Source organism: Gopherus flavomarginatus, chromosome 20 (genome assembly GCF_025201925.1).
Source record: "Gopherus flavomarginatus isolate rGopFla2 chromosome 20, rGopFla2.mat.asm, whole genome shotgun sequence".
Taxonomy (NCBI): Eukaryota; Metazoa; Chordata; order Testudines; family Testudinidae; genus Gopherus; species Gopherus flavomarginatus.
In genome coordinates this window covers 3,301,819-3,324,510 of record NC_066636.1, presented here as the reverse complement: position 1 = coordinate 3,324,510, position 22,692 = coordinate 3,301,819, and the positions used below count along the sequence as shown (strand labels likewise).

At 46.1% G+C, this 22,692-nt stretch overlaps 1 protein-coding gene across 33 annotated transcripts in view; it reads right to left on the bottom strand.

Moving 5' to 3' along the window:
- The window catches only part of LOC127037973 (uncharacterized PPE family protein PPE40-like), a 58,391-nt gene extending 37,914 nt beyond the window's left edge, over positions 1-20,477 (bottom strand). For 4 of the 33 annotated variants that reach the window (XM_050930243.1, XM_050930244.1, XM_050930250.1 and 1 more), the window contains exons 1-16: positions 20,338-20,475; positions 19,890-19,910; positions 18,433-18,489; positions 17,313-17,336; positions 16,809-16,865; positions 15,010-15,033; positions 12,950-12,973; positions 12,453-12,509; positions 10,259-10,282; positions 9,754-9,810; positions 7,955-7,978; positions 5,806-5,829; positions 5,301-5,357; positions 3,352-3,375; positions 1,184-1,207; positions 687-743 (exon numbers count right to left, since the gene is read on the bottom strand). In XM_050930243.1, coding sequence (XP_050786200.1) covers positions 687-743; positions 1,184-1,207; positions 3,352-3,375; positions 5,301-5,357; positions 5,806-5,829; positions 7,955-7,978; positions 9,754-9,810; positions 10,259-10,282; positions 12,453-12,509; positions 12,950-12,973; positions 15,010-15,033; positions 16,809-16,865; positions 17,313-17,336; positions 18,433-18,489; positions 19,890-19,910; positions 20,338-20,409 — 627 coding nt within the window. In that variant the 5' untranslated portion in view covers positions 20,410-20,475. Of the gene's footprint in view, positions 1-686; positions 744-1,183; positions 1,208-3,351; positions 3,376-5,300; positions 5,358-5,805; positions 5,830-7,954; positions 7,979-9,753; positions 9,811-10,258; positions 10,283-12,452; positions 12,510-12,949; positions 12,974-15,009; positions 15,034-16,808; positions 16,866-17,312; positions 17,337-18,432; positions 18,490-19,889; positions 19,911-20,337 lie in introns of all 33 variants that reach the window. The other 29 variants (XM_050930254.1, XM_050930264.1, XM_050930262.1 and 26 more) reach the window with 27 other exon arrangements.
- Positions 20,478-22,692: the final 2,215 nt, after the last annotated feature.

Here is a 22,692-nt window from a genome sequence, read left to right as displayed (position 1 = left end):
TTGCCGATGTTGAGAGGTTTACAGACTGCAGTCTGCTCCAGAGAGCAGGGGCTGGATGGTGACTGGCATTAACCACGGAGACCTAGTGGGGAGAGAGGGTTGGGGATTCTGCTAGGTGGGGAGACCCAAATCGCACGTTACTGCTGGCGAGGCAAGACCTGGACCTAGAAGGGCAGTGGGTGGGGGAGGGACATGGGGCCAGTGGCAGGCAAGACAGCGGCCTCGAAAGGGCGCTCTGGGCTGGATTGAGCTGACTCCCGAGACGACCAGCAGGAGGTGCTGCGCCAGTGACTTGCGACATGCCCAAAGGAATTGTGGAGAGGACAACCTCTCATCAACCCTAGCTATCTCATATAAGCCTCCCAAATATGTGTGCACCTGGAGACCGTCTGAGGTAGCTCCCAGCAGAAGTGCCTTCTGAGTGATATAAAAAAAGCCTCATCTGGCATCCCTCTTTATTACCCCGGGTACTGTGGGAGGGAGAAGTCAACCTGTGATAAGCCTCTGGAGATTTTCATAAGCTCTGTGGAGTGGGAGGACTTACCATGCTGCCTTCGCAACATGAGCAAATGTAGCCAATGCTCCTCGCAGGCAAACATTATGAGACATCAAACTAACTGAAATGAGATCCATTCACTGATGTGCGTGAAGCTAGATAGCATGGAGAGGTAATCTCTGCTACTTACGCTGTTGTCGTTAAAGCTGCCGTGGCCCACGTCACCGGTGTTTACGCTACCAGAGTCCTGCAAGATGGGGAATGTTTATTGTGTAACACCTATAGGGCTCCAACACATATTCCATTGACCCAGTGGACCATGGAGAATATAAAGAATCTGGGGTTGTGGCTTATTGATTCCAGTGCTTCTCGGAACAATTAACGTCAATGGGAAACCCACCCCTTTGATTCCTATGAAACTTCGGCAAATTACATGAACTGGGGATCTGCCCCAACATCATTCTCATCCACTGGTGGAAACCAGGAGATAATCCCTGGTAAATCTCTGACATTCCAAACCTGTAAATTGGTTATACCAGGCTGGGCTGCTGGGATAAAAGGGTTCAGGATGGCAGCTGTGTAGGGAGCTTTGCCAGCAAAGGGCTGGTCTGTTAGTGAGCAGCAATACAGAATGCTATTGAGGCAAAGCATGATAATCCAAATAGGAAAATAACTGCTGATACTCACCACTGACCAGAATTTGTTCTTTTTCTACAAGAGAAAGAGAAGTTAGGAATGCACACTGTTCAACTCTCCACAAGGGTAGGAGCAGTTGCATCATCTAGTAACTTCAGAATAGCCACACCTGATCTGACCAATAGGCCAGTCTGCCCTAATGTCGCTCCCCGGGCTGGAACAGAGGAATGGGCCCCCCAATCATATCTCCTAAAAGGCCAAGTATTCCAGTGCTCACCTCATCAGTGCTATTGACATAAATAGTATCAACTCGATGCTAATCTAGCACTTTAACTGTTATGCTGTGCTTAGATCCCCTCACAGCTACGTACGTTTCTTATTCATAGAGATCTGGGAATCCTCTTTTGTTCTGAAAGAAACAAGCTACATGTTGTTCCCACTCAGATGACATGAGTCAAAGTTAATCTCATAGGAAAGGAGTCAGCCTAGGTATCCTTGACAGGACACAATTGACCCTGAGTCCCTAGGACTGTTGGCAAGAGCAGTGTATTCCATGTGATTTCAGAAGGATCTCATGTGAGATATTTAGTGGGTGCCCAATGGATCTGTGGGACACTTCATACCTGTCCTGTGGACTAGTAGGAGAAGAGATCATCCTCCCATGATGTCATGGGTAATGCTCATGAGCTCCTCAGTGAGGGATGGACATGTATCCGAAAACTCTTGGGATAGCTCCCATGTGCAGTGCATTGTGGGTGATGTCAGAGACCCTCTTGCAAGATATTTCGTGGGTGCCCAAAGGAATTGTGGAGAGGACAACGTCCCATCAAACATGGCACTCTCATATTAACCTCCCATGTATGCATTCACCTGGAGACTCTGAGGTAGCTTCCAGCAGAAGTGCTTTCCGAGTGATATCAAAAAGCCTCTTCTGGCATGCCTCATTCTTACCGCAGGTACTGTGGGAGAGGGAGCTTAACCTGCTATAAGCCTCTGGAGATTTTCATAAACCCTGTGGAGTGGGAGGGCTTTCCATGCTGCCTTCGTAACATCAGCAAATGCTGCCAAAGCTCCTCACAGGCAGACATTATCAGACACCAAACTAGCTTAAACTGGGTCCATTCACTGATGTGTGTGAAGCTACATGGCATGGAGAGGTAATCTCAGTTGCTTACGCTGTTGTCTTTAAATCTGCCATAGGCCACGTCGCCGGTATTTACGCTACCATAGCCCTGCAATTTGGGGAATGTTTATTATGTTTATTGGGTAACACCTATACTCATCTGTTATAAACATATATCTAATCATATGCCCTAAAAATGTTTTAAACCTAAGTTGGTAAAAAAAAGGTTAGAGAGTCTTTCATGCAGGTTCCCACATCTGTACCCCAGAGTTCAGAGTGTGGAAGAAACCCTGACATGGTGGGAGAGGTGGGAATATTTTAAAGTAGAAGCCCAGTAAAATTTTTAAAGGACAATTTTTTTTCCTTTTTTACTTCTTAAAAAGCAGAGGGGTTTTTTTTAAATTTTTATTATTTTTTTAAGCTGTGAACAGCTAGAGTTTATTTCTCTGCATGAGGGCATGATAGTTAACTTTCTGCAAGAAAAATCACAAGTGTTTTTTTTGTTTTTTTTTCTTTTCTAGCTCTAAGTTAGGCTAAGCGCAGAAAGGCTAAAATAACAGAAAGTGTTTTTACCCTTATTGGTCCTTTTGGTCAGGTGCAGCTCAGGTTATCTGAGCTTTTTAACCCTTTACAGGTAAAAGAGGAATTAATCCTTTACAGGGTAAAGAGGGATTTTATGCTATCCTGAGCTGTATGTTTATGACAGGATCCAACAGATATTCCGTCTACGCAGTGTGCCGTGGACAATTTATAGCATCTGGGGATGTAGATTATTGATTCCAGTGCTACTCTGGACAACATACACCAATGCGAACCTGGACCAGCTGATTCCTATGCAACTGCAGCAAATTTACATGAACTGGGGATCTGCCCCAACATCATTCTCAACTACAGGTGGAAATAAAGAGAGAATCCTTGGTAAAGCTCCGACATTCCAAACCTGTAAATTGGTTATACCAGGCTGGACTGATGGGATACAAGAGTTCAGGATGGCAGTTGTTTAGGGAGCTTTGTCAGCAAAGGGCTGGGCTGTAGTGAGCAGCAATACAGAATACAGCATGGTAGTCTGATAAGAAAAATAACTGCTTATACTCACCACTGGCAAGAATTTGTTGTTTATCTACAACAGAAAGAGGAATTAGAAATGCCCACTGTTCAACTCCCCACAAGGGTAGGAGCGGTTGTACCATTTAATAACTTCAGAATAGCCACACCTGATCAGACCAATAGGCCAATCTGCCCTGATGTCCCTCCCAGGGCTGGAACAGAGGAATGGGCTCCTCAGTCATATCTCCTAAAGGTTCAGTATTCCAGTGCTGACCTCATCAATGCTATTGACATAGAAAAATAAACTCGGTGCTAATCTAGCACTTTAACTCTTATGCTATGCTTAGATCCCCTCAAAGCTAAGTACGTTCCTTATTCATAGATAAATGGGTCTCTGTTTTTGTTCTGCAAGAAACAAGCCACGTGTTATTCCCACTCAGATGACATGAGGCAAAATTAATCTAATAGGAAAGGAGCTACAACAGAATTGACCCTGAGTTCCTAGGGCTGTTGCCAAGAGCAGTGCATTCTGTGAGATTTCGGAAGGATCTGTTGTGAGGGATTTAGTGGGTACGCAAAGGAACTGTGGGATACTTCATGGCTGTCCAGTGAACTTGTAGGAGAAGAGATCATTCTCCCATGAACTCATGGGAAATTCTCATGAGGCGCCCAGTGGGTATGGACATGTATGCAAAAACTCTTGGGATATGTCCCAGGTGCAATGCATTGTGGGTTGACGTCAAAGACCCTCTTTCAAGATATTTCATAGGTGCCCTGTAGCATGGTGTTCACCCTGCTCTGGCCTGGAAGGGGTTAAAACAGCCCTGTGTGCGGGTTGGGGCAGGAGAAATGCTAGTCTGATTGGTGGAAGCGGCCACAGGTGGGGCTGGCCCCAATCAGGGCACAGCTGGCCCTATAAGCGGGCTGATGGCCAGAGGCTGAAAGAACTCACTCTATAGCTTCCTCGAGAGAGGAGGACCTTGCTGCCCGGAAAGCTGGGAAGGGTAAGTGAAATGGAGCATTGCTTGAGAAGGGTAGAAGGAGCGGATTAGTTCCAGCGTAGCAAAACCCCAAGCTGCAGGGCGCGTTAAGGGCCCAGAAGAGGGAACTAGGAGTGCAGAGGGATAGCTCAGTGGTTTGAGCGCTGGCCTGCTAAACCCAAGGTTGTGCGTTCAATCCTTGAGGGGGCCATTTAGGGATTTGGGGATTGGTCCTGTTTGGAGTAGGGGGTTGGACTAGATCTCTTCAGGTCCCTTCCAACCCTAATAATCTATCATCCTGATATAGGGAGAGGCAACTGGTCCAGCCCCCCTTGTCGATGTTGAGTGGTTTACAGACTGCAGTCTGCCCCAGAGAGCAGGGGCTGGATGGTGACTGGCAGTAACCACTGAGACCAAGTGTGGAGAGAGTGTTGTGGGTTCTGGTAGGTGGGGAGACCCAAATCGCACGTTACTGCAGCCAGGGCAAGACCTGGACCTAGAAGGGCACTGGGTGAGGGAGGGACATGGGGCCAGCGGCAGGCAAGACAGTGGCCTCTAAAGGGCACTCTGGGCTGGATTGAGCTGTTTCCTGAGACAACCAGCAGGAGGTGCTGCGCCACTGACTTGAGACATGCCCAAAGCAATTGTGGAGGGGACAACCTCTCATCAACCCTAGCTATCTCATATAAGCCTCCGAAATATGTGTTCAGCTGGAGACCCACTGAGGTAGCTCCCAGCAGAAGTGCCTTCTGGGTGATATAAAAAAAGCCTCATCTGGCATCCCTCTTTATTACCCCAGGTACTGTGGGAGGGAGAGGTCAACCTGCTATAAGCCTCTGGAGATTTTCATAAGCCCTGTGGAGTGGGAGGACTTTCCATACTGCCTTCGCAACATGAGCAAATGTAGCCAATGCTCCTCGCAGGCAAACACTATCCGACATCAAACTAACTGAAAAGGGGTCTATTCACTGATGTGCGTGAAGCTAGATAGCATGGAGAGGTAATCTCTGCTACTTACACTGTTGTCGTTAAAGCTGCCGTGGCCCACGTCTCCAGTGTTTACGCTACCAGAGCCCTGCAATATGAAGAATGTTTATTCTGTTTATTGTGTAACACCGATAGTGCTCCAATAGATATTCCATTGACCCAGTGGACCATGGACAATATAAAGAATCTGGGGTTGTCGCTTTTTGATTCCAGTGCTTCTCAGAAGAATTAACTTCAATGGGAAAGCGACCCGGTTGATTCCTATGAAACTTCGGCAAATTTCATGAACTGGGGATCTGCCCCAACATCATTCTCATCCACTGGTGGAAACCAGGAGATAATCCTTGGTAAATCTCTGACATTCCAAACCTGTAAATTGGTAATACCAGGCTGGACTGATGGGATAAAAGGGTTCAGGAGCGCAGCTGTGTAGGGATCTTTCCCAGCAAAGGGCTGGTCTGTTAGTGAGCAGCAATACAGAATGCTATTGAGGCAAAGCATGGTAGTCCAATAGGAAAATAACTGCCGATACTCACCACTGACCAGAATTTGTTCTTTTTCTACAAGAGAAAGAGAAGTTAGGAATGCACACTGTTCAACTGCCCACAAGGGTAGGAGCAGTTGTACCATCTATTAACTTCAGAATAGCCACATCTGATCAGACCAATAGGCCAGTCTGCCCTGATGTCGCTCCCCGGGCTGGAACAGAGGAATGGGCCCCCCAGTCATATCTCCTAAAAGGCCCAGTATTCCAGTGCTGACCTCATCAATGCTGTTGACATAAATAGTATCAACTCATTGCTAATCTAGCACTTTAGCTGTTATGCTGTGCTTAGATCCCCTCACAGCTACGTACGTTTCTTATTCATAGAGATCTGGGAATCCTCTTTTGTTCTGAAAGAAACAAGCTACATGTTGTTCCCACTCAGATGACATGAGTCAAAGTTAATCTCATAGGAAAGGAGTCAGCCTAGGTATCCTTGACAGGACACAATTGACCCTGAGTCCCTAGGACTGTTGGCAAGAGCAGTGTATTCCATGTGATTTCAGAAGGATCTCATGTGAGATATTTAGTGGGTACCCAACGGATCTGTGGGACACTTCATACCTGTCCTGTGGACTACTAGGAGAAGAGATCATCCTCCCATGATGTCATGGGAAATTCTCATGAGCTCCTCAGTGAGGGATGGACATGTATGAGAAAATTCTTGGGATAGCTCCCATGTACGGTGCATTGTGGGTGATGTCAAAGACACTCTTGCAAGATATTTTGTGGGTGCCCAAAGGAATTGTGGAGAGGACAACGTCCCATCAAAGATGGCACTCTCATATTAACCTCCCATATATGCATTCACCTGGAGACCCTCTGAGGTAGCTTCCCACAGAAGTGCCTTCTGAGTGATATCAAAAAGCCTATTCTGGCATCCGTCATTATAACCCGGGTACTGTGGGAGAGGGAGGTCAACCTGCTATAAGCCTCTGGAGATTTTCATAAACCCTGTGTAGTGGGAGGACTTTCCATGCTGCCTTCGTAACATCAACAAATGCTGCCAAAGCTCCTCACAGGCAAACATTGTCAGACATAAAACTAACTGAAACTGGGTCCGTTCACTGATGTGTGTGAAGCTACATGGCATGGAGAGGTAATCTCAGTTGCTTACGCACGTCGCCAGTATTTACGCTACCATAGCCCTGCAATGTGGGGAATGTTTATTATGTTTATCGTGTAACACGTATACTCATCTGTTACAAACATACATCTAATCATATGCCTTAAAAAAGTTTTAAACCTAAGTTGGTAAAAAAAAAAGGTTAGGGAGTCTTTCATGCGGGTTCCCACATCTGTACCCCAGAGTTCCGAGTGTGGAAGAAAGCCTGACATGGTGGGAGAGGTGGGATCATTTTAAACCAGAAGCCCAGTAAAATTTTTAAAGGACAACTTTTTTTCCTTTTTTTTGCTTCTTAAATAGCAGAGGTTGTATTTTTTTAATTTTTATTATTTTTTTAAGTTGTGAGCAGCTAGAGTTTATTTCTCTGCATGAGGGCATGATAGTTAACTTCCTGCAAGAAAAATCACAAGTGTTTTTTTTTGTTTTTTTTTTCTTTTCTAGCTCTAAGTTAGGCTAAGCACAGAAAGGCTAAAATAACAGAAAGTGTTTTAACTCTTATTAGTCCTTTTGGTCAGGTGCAGCTCAGGTTATCTGAGGTTTTTAACCCTTTACAGGTAAAAGAGGAATTAATCCTTTACAGGGTAAAGAGGGATTCTATACTATCCTGAGCTGTATGTTTATACAGGATACAACAGATATTCCGTCTATGCAGTGTGCCATGGACAATTTATAGCATCTGGGGATGTAGCGTATTGATTCCAGTGCTACTCTGGACAATATACACCAATGCGAACCTGGACCAGCTGATTCCTATGAAACTGCAGCAAATTTACATGAACTGGGGATCTGCCCCAACATCGTTCTCATCCACAGGTGGAAATGAAGAGAGAATCCTTGGTAAAGCTCCGACATTCCAAACCTGTAAATTGGTTATAGCAGGCTGGACTGATGGGATAAAAGGGTTCAGGATGGCAGTTGTTTAGGGAGCTTTGTCAGCAAAGGGCTGGGCTGTAGTGAGCAGCAATACAGAATACAGCATGGTAGTCTGATAAGAAAAATAACTGCTTATACTCACCACTGGCAAGAATTTGTTGTTTATCTACAACAGAAAGAGGAATTAGAAATGCCCACTGTTCAACTCCCCACAAGGGTAGGAGCGGTTGTACCACCTAATAACTTCAGAATAGCCACACCTAATCAGACCAATAGGCCAATCTGCCCTGATGTCCCTCCCCGGGCTGGAACAGAGGAATGGGCTCCTCAGTCATATCTCCTAAAGGCCCAGTATTCCAGTGCTGACCTCATCAATGCTATTGACATAGAAAAATAAACTTGGTGCTAATTTAGCACTTTTACTCTTATGCTATGCCTAGATCCCCTCAAAGCGAAGTACGTTCCTTATTCATAGATAAATGGGTCTCTGTTTTTATTTTGCAAGAAACAAGCCATGTGTTATGCCCACTCAGATGACATGAGGCAAAATTAATCTAATAGAAAAGGAACGACAACAGAATTGACCCTGAGTTCCTAGGACTGTTGCCAAGAGCAGTGCATTCTGTGAGATTTCGGAAGGATCTCTTGTGAGAGATTTAGAGGGTATGAAAAAGAGCTGTGGGATACTTCATGGCTGTCCAGTGAATTTGTAGGAGAAGAGATCATTCTCCCATGAAGTCATGGGAGAGTCTCATGAGGCGCCCAGTGCGTATGGACATGTATGCAAAAACTCTTGGGATATGTCCCAGGTTCAATGCATTGTGGGTGACGTCAAAGACCCTCTTTCAAGATATTTCATGGGTGCCCTGTAGCGTGGTGTTCACCCTGCTCCGGCCTGGAAGGTGTTAAAACAGCCCCGGGTAGGGGTTGGGGCAGGAGAAATGCTAGTCTGATTGGTGGAAGCGGCCACAGGTGGGCCTAGCCCCAATCAGGGCACAGCTGGCCCTATAAGAGGGCTGATGGCCATAGGCTGAAAAAACACACTCTCTGGCTTCCTAAAGCAAGGAGGACCTTACTGCCTGGAAAGCTGGGAAGAGTAGCTGAAGTGGAGCAGTGCTTGAGAAAGGGAGAAGGAGCAGGTTAGCTCCAGCCTAGGAAAACCCCAGTCTGCAGGGCGAGTTAAGGGCCTGCAAGAGGCAACTAGGAGTGCAGAGAGATAGTCCTGATATAGGTAGAGGCAGCTGGTCCAGCCCCCCTTGCTGATGTTGAGAGGTTTACAGATTGCAGTCTGCTCCAGAGGGCGGGGGCTAGATGGTGACTGGCAGTAACCACTGAGACCAAGTGGGGATAGAGGGTTGGGGGTTCTGCTAGGTGAGGAGACCCAAATCGCGTGTTACTGCGGGTGGGGTAAAACCTGGACCTAGAAGGGCAGTGGGTGGGGGAGGGAGATGGGGCCAGCGGCAGGCAAGACATCGGCCTCTAAAGGGCGCTCTGGGCTGGATTGAGCTGATACCAGAGATGACCAGCAGCAGGTGCTGTGCCAGTGACTTGCGACATGCCCAAAGGAATTGTGGAGAGGACAACCTCTCATCAACCCTAGCTATCTCATATAAGTCTCCGAAAGATGTGTTCACCTGGAGACCATCTGAGGTAGCTCCCAGCAGAAGTGCCTTCTGGGTAATATAAAAAAAGCCTCATCTGGCATCCCTCATAATTACCCCGGTACTGTGAGAGAGAGAGGTCAACCTGCTATAAGCCTCTGGAGATTTTCATAAGCTCTCTGGAGTGGGAGGACTTACCATGCTGCCTTCACAACATGGACAAATGTAGCCAATGCTCCTCGCAGGCAAACATTATCAGACATCAAACTAACTGAAATGGGGTCCACCCACTGATGTGCGTGAAGCTAGATAGCATGGGGAGGGAATCTCTGCTACTTACACTGTTGTCGTTAAAGCTGCCATGGCCCACGTCACCGGTGTTTACGCTACCAGAGTCCTGCAAGATGGGGAATGTTTATTGTGTTTATTGTGTAACACCTATAGGGCTCCAACAGATATTACATTCACCAGTGGGTCATGGATAATTTAAAGAATCTGAGGTTGTGGCATATTGATTCCAGTGCTTATCGGAACAATTATCATCAATGGGAAACTGACCCTGTTGATTCCTGTTAAACTATGGCAAAATTACATGAACTGGGGATCTGCCCCAACATCAGTCTTATCCACTGGTGGAATCCGGATATAATCCTTGGTAATGGCCCACATTCTGAAGCTCTTAATTTGTGTTATACAAGACTGGACTGATGGGATAAAATGGTTCAGGATCGCAGTTGCCTAGAGAGCTTTACCAGCATAGGGCTGGGCTGTTAGTGAGCAGCAACACAGAATACTATTCAAGAAAGCATGTTAGTTCGATAGGAAAAATAACTAGCGATACTTACCACTGACCAGAATTGGTTGTTTTTCTACAAGAGAAAGAGAAGTTAGGAATGCACACTGTTCAACTCCCCACAAGGGTAGGAGCGGTTGTACCATCTAGTAACTTCAGAATAGCCACACCTGATCAGACCAATAGGCCAATCTACCCTGATGTCCCTCCCTGGGCTGGAACAGAGGAATGGGCCCCCCAGTTATATCTCCTAAAAGGCCCAGTATTCCAGTGCTGACCTCATCAATGCTATTGACATAAGCAATATCAACTCGGTGCTAATCTAGCACTTTAACTATTATGCTATGCTTAGATCCCCTCACACAGGGACGGCTTTACGAAGTGCAGGGCCCAATTTGAACAGTTTTGACGTACCCCCGGCAGGAATGACTAAAAATAAATTCACATGTAAAAAAAAATGTGGGGCTTGTTCTCACTAGAAGATGCTCTGAGTCTTTGGCGGCACTTCAGCGGTGGGTCCTTCACTCGCTTCAGGTCTTTGGAGACACTGAGGGACCCGCCACCGAAGACCCAGAGCAAGCAAAGTCCCATCGCCGAAGTGCTGCTGAAGACCTGAAGCGCTGCTAGATGAGTAAAAATTAAAAAGACGCCTCTAGCCAGGGAAGGGATTCTTACTGGGCGCGGGGCCCTCTTAGGCGCAGGGCCAAATACGGAGAAATTAGTGGAATAGACCTAAAGCCGGCACTGCCCTGACAGCTAAGTACGTTTCTTATTCATAGATAAATGGGTCTCTGCTTTTGTTCTGCAAGAAACAAGCCATGTGTTATTCCCACTCAGATGACATGAGGCTAAATTAATCTAATAGGAAAGGAGTGACAACAAAATTGACCCTGAGTTCCTAGGACTGTTGCCAAAACCAGTGCATTCGGTGTAATTTCGGAAGGATCTCTTGTGAGAGATTCAGTGGGCACGCAAAGGAACTGTGGGATACTTCATGGCTGTCCAGTGAACTTGTAGGAAAAGAGATCATTCTCCCATGAACTCATGGGAAATTCTCATGAGGCACCCAGTGGGTATGGACATGTATGCAAAATCTCTTGGGATATGTCCCAGGTGCAATGCATTGTGAGTGACATCAAAGACCCTCTTTCAAGATATTTCATAGGTGCCCTGTAATACGGTGGTCACCCTGATCCGGCCTGGAAGGGGTTAAAACAGTCCAAGGTGAGGGCTGGGGCAGGAGAAATGCTAGTCTGATTGGTGGATGCGGCCACAGGTGGGGCTAGCCCCATTCAGGGCACAGCTGGCCCTATAAGCGGGCTGATAGCCAGAGGCTGAAAGAACACACTCTCTAGCTTCCTCGAGAGAGGAGGACCTTGCTGCCTGGAAAGCTGGGAAGGGTAGCTGAAGTGGAGCGGTGTTTGAGAAGGGGAGAAGGAGCGGGTTAGCTCCAGCCTAGCAAAACCCCAGGCTGCAGGGCGAGTTAAGGGACCGCAAGAGGGAACTAGGAGTGCAGAGAGATAGTCCTGATATAGGCAGAGGCAGCTCGTCCAGCCCCCCTTGCCGATGTTGAGTGGTTTACAGACTGCAGTCTGCCCCAGAGAGGGGGGGCTAGATGGTGACAGGCAGTAACCACTGAGACCAAGTGGGGATTGAGGGTTGGGGGTTCTTCTAGGTGGGGAGACCCAAATCGCACGTTACTGCAGGCGGGGCAAGACCTGGACCTAGAAGGGCAGTGGGTGGGGGAGGGACATGGGGCCAGTGGCAGGCAAGATATCGGCCTCTAAAGGGCGCTCTGGGCTGGATTGAGCTGATTCCCGAGACGACCAGCAGGAGGTGCTGCGCCAGTGACTTGCGACATGCCCAAAGCAATTGTTGAGAGGACAACCTCTCTTCAACCCTAGCTATCTCATATAAGTCTCCGAAATATGTGTTCAACTGGAGACCGTCTGAGGTAGCTCCCAGCAGAAGTGCCTTCTGGGTGATATAAAAAAAGCCTCATCTGGCATCCCTCATTATTACCCCAGGAACTGTGGGAGAGAGAGGTCAACCTGCTATAAGCCTCTGGAGATTTTCACAAGCCCTGTGGAGTGGGAGGACTTTCCATGCTGCCTTCGCAACATGAGAAAAAGTAGCAAATGCTCCTCGCAGGCAAACATTATGAGACATCAAACTAACTGAAATGGGGTCCATTCACTGATGTGCGTGAAGCTAGATAGCATGGAGAGGTAATCTCTGCTACTTACGCTGTTGTCGTTAAAGCTGCCGTGGCCCACGTCACCAGTCTTTACGCTACCAGAGCCCTGCAAGATGGGAAATGTTTATTGTGTAACACCTAAAGGGCTCCAACAGATATTCCATTGACCCAGTGGCCCATGGAGAATATAAAGAATCTGGGGTTGTGGCATATTGATTCCAGTGCTTCTCGGAAGAATTAACATCAATGGGAAACTGACCCCGTTGATTCCTATGAAACTTCCTCAAACTTACATGATCTGGGGATCTGCCCCAGCATCATTCTCATCCACTGGTGGAAACCAGGAGAGAATCCTTTGTAAAGCTCTGACATTCCAAACCTGTAAATTGGTTATACCAGGCTAGACTGATGGGATAGAAGGATTCAGGATGGCAGGTGTGTAGGGAGCTTTGCCAGCAAAGGGCTGGGCTGTTAGTGAGCTGCAATACAGAATGCAATTGAGTCAAGCATGATAATCCAATAGGAAAAATAACTGCTGATACTCACCACTGCCCAGAATTTGTTGTTTTTCTACAAGAGAAAGAGAAGTTAGGAATGCACACTGTTCAACTGCCCACAAGGGTAGGAGCAGTTGTACCATCTAGTAACTTCAGAATAGCCACACCTGATCTGACCAATAGGCCAGTCTACCCTGATGTCGCTCCCTGGGCTGGAACAGAGGAATGGGCCCCCCAATCATATCTCCTAAAAGGCCCAGTATTCCAGTGCTGACCTCATCAGTGCTGTTGACATAAATAGTATCAACTCGATGCTAATCTAGCACTTTAGCTGTTGTGCTGTGCTTAGATCCCCTCACAGCTACGTACGTTTCTTATTCATATATATCTTGGATTCCTCTTTTGTTCTGAAAGAAACAAGCTACATGTTGTTCCCACTCAGATGACATGAGTCAATTTTAATCTAATAGGAAAGGAGTCAGCCTAGGTATCCTTGACAGGAGACAATTGACCCTGAGTTCCTAGGACTGTTGGCAAGAGCAGTGTATTCCATGTGATTTCAGAAGGATCTCATGTGAGATATTTAGTGGGTATCCAACGGATCTGTGGGACACTTCATACCTGTCCAGTGGACTACTAGGAGAAGAGATCATCCTCCCATGATGTCATGGGAAATTCTCATGAGCTCCTCAGTGGGGGATGGACATGTATCCGAAAACTCTTGGGATAGCTCCCATGTACGGTGCATTGTGGGTGATGTCAAAGACCCTCTTGCAAGATATTTTGTGGGTGCCCAAAGGAATTGTGGAGAGGACAACGTCCCATCGAAGATGGCACTCTCATATTAACCTCCCATATATGCATTCACCTGGAGACCCCCTGAGGTAGCTTCCCACAGAAGTGCCTTCTGAGTGATATCAAAAAGCCTGTTCTGGCATCCCACATTATTACTGGGTACTGTGGGAGAGGGAGGTCAACCTGCTATAAGCCTCTGGAGATTTTCATAAGCCCTATGGAGTGAGAGGACTTTCCATGCTGCCTTCGTAACATCAGCAAATGCTGCCAATGGTCCTCGCAGGCAAATATTGTCAGACATCAAACTAGCTGAAACTGGGTCTATTCACTGATGTGTATGAAGCTACATGGCATGGAGAGGTAATCTCAGCCGCTTACGCTGTTGTCGTTAAATCTAAGCATATGCCTTAAAAAAGTTTTAAACCTAAGTTGGTATAAATAAGGTTAGGGGGTCTTTCATGCGGGTTCCCACATCTGTACCCCAGAGTTCCGAGTGGGGAAGAAACCCTGACATTGTGGGAGAGGTGTGATCATTTTAAACCAGAAGCCCAGTAAAATTTTTTAAGGACAATTTTTTTTTCCTTTTTTGCTTCTTAAAAAGCAGAGGGTTTTTTTTTAATTTTTACTATTTTTTTAAGCTGTGAATAGATGGAGTTTATTTCTCTGCATGAGGGCAGGATAGTTAACTTCCTGCAAGAAAAATCACAAGTTGTTTTTTTGTTTTTTGTTTTCTTTTCTAGCTCTAGTTAGGCTAAGCGCAGAAAGGCTAAAATAACAGAAAGTGTTTTTATACTTATTGGTCCTTTTGGTCAGGTGCAGCTCAGGTTATCTGAGCTTTTTAACCCTTTACAGGTAAAAGAGGAATTAATCCTTTACAGGGTAAAGAGGGATTTTATGCTATCCTGAGCTGTATTTTTATGACAGGATCCAACAGATATTCCATCGACGCCATGTGCCATGTACAATTTATAGCATCTGGGGATGTAGCATATTGATTCCAGTGCTTCTCTGGACAATTTACACCAATGCAAACCTGGACTAATTGATTCCTATGAAACTGCAGCAAATTTACATGAACTGGGGATCTGCCCCAATATCTTTCTCATCCACTGGTGGAAACCAGGAGAGAATCCTTGGTAAAGCTCCAACATTCCAAACCTGTAAATTGTTTATACTAGGCTGGAGTGATGGGATGAAAGGGTTCAGGATGGCAGTTGTTTAGGGAGCTTTGTCAGCAAAGGGCTGGGTTGTAGTGAGCAGCAATACAGAATACAGCATGATAGTCTGATAAGAAAAATAACTGCTTATACTCACCACTGGCAAGAATTTGTTGTTTATCTACAACAGAAAGAGGAATTAGAAATGCCCACTGTTCAACTCCCCACAAGGGTAGGAGCGGTTATACCATCTATTATCTTCAGAATAGCCACACCTGATCAGACCAATAGGCCAATCTACCCTGATGTCCCTCCCCGGGCTGGAACAGAGGAATGGGCTCCTCAATCATATCTCCTAAAAAGCCCAGTATTCGAATGCTGACCTCATCAATGCTATAGACAGATAATATCTCCTTGGTGCTAATTTAGCACTTTTACTCTTATGCTATGCTTAGATCCCCTCACAGCTATGTACATTTCTTATGGATAGATAAATGGGTCTCTGCTTTTGTTCTGCAAGAAACAAGCCATGTGTTATTCCCACTCAGATGATATGAGGCAAAAATTAATCTAATAGGAAAGAGGTGGCAACAGAATTGACCCTGAGTTCCTAGGACTGTTGCCAAAACCAGTGCATTCGGTGTGATTTTGGAAGGATCTCTTGTGAGATATTTAGTGGGTACGCAAAGGATCTGTGGCATACTTCATGGCTATCCAGTGAACTTGTAGGAGTAGAGATCATTCTCCCATGCAGTCATGGGAAATTCTCATGAGGCGCCCAGTGAGTATGGATATATAAGCAAAAACTCTTGGGATATGTCCCAGGTGCAATGCATTCTGGGTGATATCAAAGACCCTCTTTCAAGATATTTCATGGGTGCCTTGTAGCGTGGTGGTCACCCTGCTCCAGCCTTGGAAGAGGTTAAAAAAGCCCTGGATGGGGGCTGGGGCAGGAGAAATGCTAGTCTGATTGGTGGAAGCGGCCACAGGTGGGGCCAGCCCCAATCAGAGCACAGCTGGCCCTATAAGAGGGCTGATGGCCAGAGGCTGAGAGAACACACTCTCTAGCTTCCTCGAGAGAGGAGGACCTTGCTGCCTGGAAAGCTGGGAAGGGTAGCTGAAGTGGAGCGGTGTTTGAGAAGGGGAGAAGGAGCGGGTTAGCTCCAGCCTAGAAAACCCCAGGCTGCAAGGCGAGTTAAGGGCCCGCAAGAGGGAACTAGGAGTGCAGAGAGATAGTCCTGATATAGACAGAGGCAGTTGGTCCAGCCCCCCTTGCTGACATTGAGAAGTTTACAGATTGCAGTCTGCCTCAGAGAGCGGGAGCTAGATGGTGACTGGCAGTAATGACTGAGACAAAGTGGGGATAGAGGGTTGGGGGTTCTGCTAGGTGGTGAGACCCAAATGGTGCGCTACTGCAGGCGGGGCAATACCTGGACCAAGAAGGGCAGTGCGTGGAGGTGGGACATGGGGCCAGCGGCAGGCAAGACATCGTCCTCTAAAGGGCGCTCTGGGCTGGATTGAGCTGACTCCCGAGATGACCAGCAGGAGGTGCTGCGCCAGTGACTTGCGACATGCCCAAAGGAATTGTGGAGAGGACAACCTCTCATCAACCCTAGCTATCTCATATAAGCCTCCCAAATATGTGTTCACCTGGAGACCCTCTGAAGGAGCTCCCAGCAGAAGTGCCTTCTGGGTGATATAAAAATAGCCTCATCTGGCATCCCTCATTATTACCCCGGTACTGTGAGAGAGAGAGGTCAACCTGCTATAAGCTCTGGAGATTTTCATAAACTCTGTGGAGTGGGAGGACTTACCATGCTGCCTTCGCAACATGGACAAATGTAGTCAATGCTCCTCGCAGGCAAACATTATGAGACATCAAACTAACTGAAATGGGGTCCACCCACTGATGTGCGTGAAGCTAGATAGCATGGGGAGGTAATCTCTGCTACTTACGCTGTTGTCGTTAAAGCTGCCGTGGCCCACGTTACCGGTGTTTACGCTACCAGAGTCCTGCAAGATGGGGAATGTTTATTGTTTTTATTGTTTAACACCTATAGGGCTCCAACAGATCTTACATTCGCCCAGTGGGTCATGGATAATTTAAAGAATCTGAGGTTGTGGCATATTGATTCCAGTGCTTCTCGGAACAATTAACATCAATGGGAAACTGACCCTATTTATTCCCATTAAACTATGGCAAAATTACATGAACTGGGGATCTGCCCCAACATCAATCTTATCCACTGGTGGAATCCAGATATAATCCTTGGTAAAGGCCCACATTCTGAAGTTGTATATTTGTTATACAAGGCTGGACTGATGGGATAAAATGGTTCAGGATCGCAGTTGCGTAGGGAGCTTTACCAGCATAGGGCTGGGCTGTTAATGAGCAGCAACGCAGAATACTATTCAAGAAAGCATGTTAGTTCGATACGAAAAATAACTAGCGGTACTTACCACTGACCAGAATTGGTTGTTTTTCTGCAAGAGAAAGAGAAGTTAGGAATGCACACTGTTCAACTCCCCACAAGGGTAGGAGCGGTTGTATCATCTAGTAACTTCAGAATAGCCACACCTGATCAGACCAATAGGCCAATTTAACCTGATGTCCCTCCCTGGGCTGGAACAGAGGAATGGGTCCCCCAGTTATATCTCCTAAAAGGCCCAGTATTCCAGTGCTGACCTCATCAATGCTATTGACATAAATAATATCAACTCAGTGCTAATCTAGCACTTTAACTCTTATGCTATACTTAGATCCCCTCACAGCTAAGTATGTTTCTTATTCATAGATATCTGAATCTCCTCTTTTGTTCTGCAAGAAACAAGCCACGTGTTATTCGCACTCAGATGATACACGGCAAAATTAATTGGAAAGAAGTCAGCCTACGTATCCTTGATAGGGCACAATTTACCTTCAGTTCCTAGGACTGTTGCCAAGAGCAGTTAATTCCATGTGATTTCAGAAGGATCTCGTGTGAGATATTTAGTGAGTATTCAAAGGAACTGTGGGACACTTCATGCCTGTCCAGTGGACTTGTAGAAGAAGAGATCATCCTCCCCTGAGGCTATGGGAAATTGTCATTAGGCGCCCAGTGGGTATGTACATCTATGCAAAAGCTCTTGGGATAGCTCCCAGGTGCAATGCATTGTGGTTGATGTCAGAGATCACCCATGCAAGATATTTCATTGGTGCCCAAAGTAATTGTTGGGAGGACAAGTTCCCATCAACCTGGCCAATCTTATACAAGCCTCCCAAATACGCTTTCACCTGGAGAACCTCTCAGGTAGCTCCCAGCAGAAATGCCTTCTGGGTAATATAAAAAAGCCTCGTCTGACATTCCTAATTATTACCCTGGGAACTGTGTTAGAGGGAGGTCAATCTGCTTTAAGTTTCTCAATATTTCATAAGCCCTGTGGAGTGAGAGGGCTTCCCATGCTGTCTTCGCATCATGGGCAAATGCCACCAATGCTCTTCGAAGGCAAACATTACCTGAGATCAAACTAGCCAAAACGGGGTCAATTCACTGATGTGTTTGAAGCTACATAGCATGGAGAGGTAATCTCAGCCACTTACGCTGTTGTCGTTAAAGCTGCCGTGGCCCACGTCACCGGTCTTTACGCTACCAGAGCCCTGCAAAGTGGGGAATTTGTATTACATTTATTGTGTAACCACGATTTATAGCATCTTAGGATGTGGCATGTTGATTCCAGTGCTTCTCTGAACAATTTACACCAATTTGAACCGGGCCCCATTGATTCCTATGAAACTACAGCAAATTTACATGAACTGGAGATCTGCACCAACTTCATTCTCATCCACTGGTGGAAACCAAGAGAGAATTTTTGGTAAAGCTCCAACATTCCAAGGCCTTAAATTTGTTATACAAGGCTGGACTGATGGGGAAAAAAGGGTTTAGGATGGCATTTGTGCAGAGAACTTTTCCAGCCAAGGTCTGGGCTGTTAGTCAGCAGTGTTACAGAGTACTTTTGAGGCAAAGCATGATGGTCCAATAGGAAAGGTGACAGCTGATAGTCACCGCTGACCAGAACTGGTTTTTTTGCTCCAATAGAAGGAAAACTTAGCAAAACATTCTGTTCAGCCCCCCACCAGTGTATCAGGGGTTGTATCACTGAGTAATTAAAGAATTGCCACACCTAGTCAGAACATTGGGCCAGTCTGTTTTGAATCCCTGCCTAAATTGGGGCAGAGAAATGAGTCCTTCTCTCATAAGCCTCCTTTAACCTACTCTGTGTTCACATGGGATGGGGACCTTCTAAAGTAGCTCCAAGCAGCAGTGTCTTCTGGGTGATATTGGAAATCCGCTTGTGGGGTATTTATAGCAGTGCAGGGGAATTGTGGCAGAGGTGGTCAACCTGCCATAAGCCTGTGGAGATTTTCATAAGCCCCCTGCAGCAGGTGGCATTTCTAAATTGCCTTTGTAACATGGAAAAACTGCAGGAAATGCTCCTTGCTTGGTAAAGTTTACCAGACAAGAAACCAGCTGGAGCAGGCTTGATTGACCTGATATTTATAAAGCTACATGGCGTGAGGAGGGAATCACTGATATTTATGCTGTTGTCATTAAAGCTGCTATCACCCACTTTGTTATTGAAGCTACCAGAGCCCTGTAAGATGAGAGGTATTTATTATGTGTTTTATGGTAACTTCTAGAGGCCCCCTCCTGATTATCCATTGACCAAATGGAGCTACAGACAATTTACATCATCTAGGGGAGCTGGTCTCATTTGCTCCAATAGAGCTACGGGGCATTTAGAACAGCTTGGCTCTGCTCCCAACATCATTCTATCTACTCCTGGAAACCTAGAGATGATCTTCAGAAAAAAACCCCAGACATCCCAAGGCTGCATAATTTGTTTCACCAAGTCAGATTAATGGATAAAGCAGAGCAGGAGGACAGTTGCCTAGAAGGTTTTCCCGGAATACGGTTGTGCTGTTACTGAGCAGCGATGTAGGATACTGGTGAGGCAAAGCATGAAAGTCTGATAGCAAAGAGGACAGCTGATACTCACCACAGACCACAACTGGTTTTTCTGCAACAAGAGAAAGAAAAGTTAGGAGTGCATGCTGGTCGGCCCCCACCAGCCTACATGCAGTAAGTTATGAACTGTTGCTCTAGATGAGACCGATGCGTCAGCTTAGCCTGATATCCTGCTGGGACTAAAACAGAGGAATGGGCCCCTCTGGTCTGGTATCCTGCCTCCTACATGGGCCAGTTTTGCAGTGCTGCCCTCGTGGTGTGTCTGTGCAGCACCTGGCATAAGGACCCCTGATTCCAGTTGGGTCCACATCTGTCCCTCGCTCTCTGTCTTTTGAACACCCAGCAGAATAAATCCTCACCAGAGTGTGGGCAGGGACTATCTCTCCTGTGTCAGGGCAGCGCCCAGCAAAATGGGGTCCTGATTTCAGATGGACCATCTAAATGCTACTGTAATATAAATAATTGGTACATCATCTCACCAACGGAATCGCTCTGGTGCTCTCCAGGGAGAGGAGCCCGATGAGGAAAGCGGCCACATATGACACCTTCATCTTTGCGTCTTTACTCTCTCTGGAGCGGAGTTGTTTCTGGTCTGGCACGCTCTGTGGGAGATGGCAAGGCTGAGCACTGTATTTATACTGTATGCTGGGCGGGGCACTGCACACTTCGTTGTTCCAACCCCTGATAACATGATTGCAGTGAGAGCCAATTGCTTCCTTCTCCTCCCCTAAACCCTCCCATTCCTCCTTATCACATCCTCATTCCTTTCTTTCCTCCACCACATCCTGTTTTAGCCCAGACTTTCACACTCACTTTTTCATTCTGCAGCAACCCCAGGCTTTTGAGAATCAAGAGTGGCTGAGCTAGGTCAGGCCGTAGGAAACAGGTTGCAACCCCAGTGTTTCTTGGCCTGGAGCAGACATCTGAAAATGGGAAGTAGGTTCCCAAGTCTCCCAGGCACTTTGTGTTGATATAATTCAAGTGGTACAACTCCCCTAATAGTACTGCTTATTACTATACAGAATTATTATGTAAGCTGTATCTACAGTACTGCCTATATCAGCAAAACGTATGTCGCTCAAGGGTGTGAATATTCCACATAAGTTACACTGACAAAAGCGCTAGTGTGCACAGCACTATGTCAGCGGGAGAGTTTTTCCTCCTGACACAGCTTATGCTGCTTGCTGGAGTGGTTTTTTTATGCTGACGGGAGAGCTCTCTCTTGTCGGCATAGAGCATCTTCACCACACAGAAGTGTAGACATGACCTAATTGTTCCCTCTCACTCCTGGGATCCAGTGGTTTTATGAGACTGTGATGTTCCACCCTGTATGTTTATGGAAATATGTTTATGAGTGTAAATATGACATAACTGGAACGTGCTTTGTGCTAGATATGTCATGTAACGTATCTTTGCAAAGGTTATGATTTCCTGAATATATTCACCCTATTTGTAGGTATGTATCATTTTTATTTCTGAAGTTAGGAGTGTTGGCTCCATGCTTGTATTTGAAGTGTTTGCTCTAGGGTAAACACAAGGGAGGTTTGCCCAACATATTGTGAAGGGACAATTCAAGTATTGGGAGTGCTTAACTAACAATGAACTTGGAGAGATGCCAATGCACATCTGAACTTTCCTGGTAACGTTCAACCTAACATGTAAACAATGGCATCTGCCTGCAAAACGCTGAATCATTCATGGACATGTGGCTTACCCAGGTGGCTGCAAACTCCATCTTGTTTCTGTGATTTTGCGCAAAAGAACAAAGGGGTTTCCATCCACAAGAGAGAGAATATAAAAGGCCCTGTCTTCAGGTGGCTCAAGAGACTACGGGGGAGATGAGTGATTGCTGGACCCAGGCCATAAACTACAACCTTGTCCTCAAAAGGCTTGTACCTGAGATAACATCTAGGGTGAGAAGTTAGTATTTGTAACTAGAGCCTTAGTGTATTAAGTTAGTGTGAAAGTCACTGTTAGCCCCCCTTAACAGCTTACAAGCAGCCAGTAAAAAAAGGAAAAGGCTCACAGACACAGTACCCTAAACTTTTAAACTGTCTCCCCTTATCAGTTTTGAGGCAGTTAAAGCTGGTTCTTAGTTGGTTTTTGCTGAGCAAATTGCAGAAGTGCAGGGTTTGTTAACCACCAATCAAATGCTAGCACGACCGAAGCCTGTGTGTGAGTGTGTATAAAAAATTCTTAATTTTTGTACTGAGTAAAGTGTTTTGAACCAACGTACAAGGCTCTCCTTTCTTCTGCAAAATAAAGCATCTTTTCCTTATCCCTGTCAGGCTGTTATTGGCCCTCAGCTAGGCAGACCCAATATTTCAGTAACATTAGCCTTGCATATTTTATTTTATTTTGCTTGGTAACTTACTTTGTTTTTTCTGTTATTACTTGAAACCACTTAAATCCTTTTTATACTTAATGAAATCACCTTTGTTTATTAATTAACCCAGAGTAAGTGATTAATACCTGGGGGAGCAAACAGCTGTGCATATGTCTCTATCAGTGTTATAGAGGGTGGACAGTTTATGAGTTTATCCTGTATAAACTTTATACAGAGTAAAACATATTTATTTTGGGGTTTGGATCCCCTTAGTAGCTGAGTGTCTGAGTGCTGGAGACAGGAGCACTTCTTAAGCTGTTTTCAGTTAAGTCTGCAGCTTTGGAGGCGTGGTTCAGACCCTGGGTCTGTGTTCCATCAGGATAGCGTGTTTGGCTCAACAAGGCAGGGTTCTGGAGGCCCAAATTGACAGAGAAAACAGACTCAGAGGTAGTCCAGCACATCAGGTGACAGTCCCAAGGGGGTCTCTGTGACTGAACCCATCACAGTG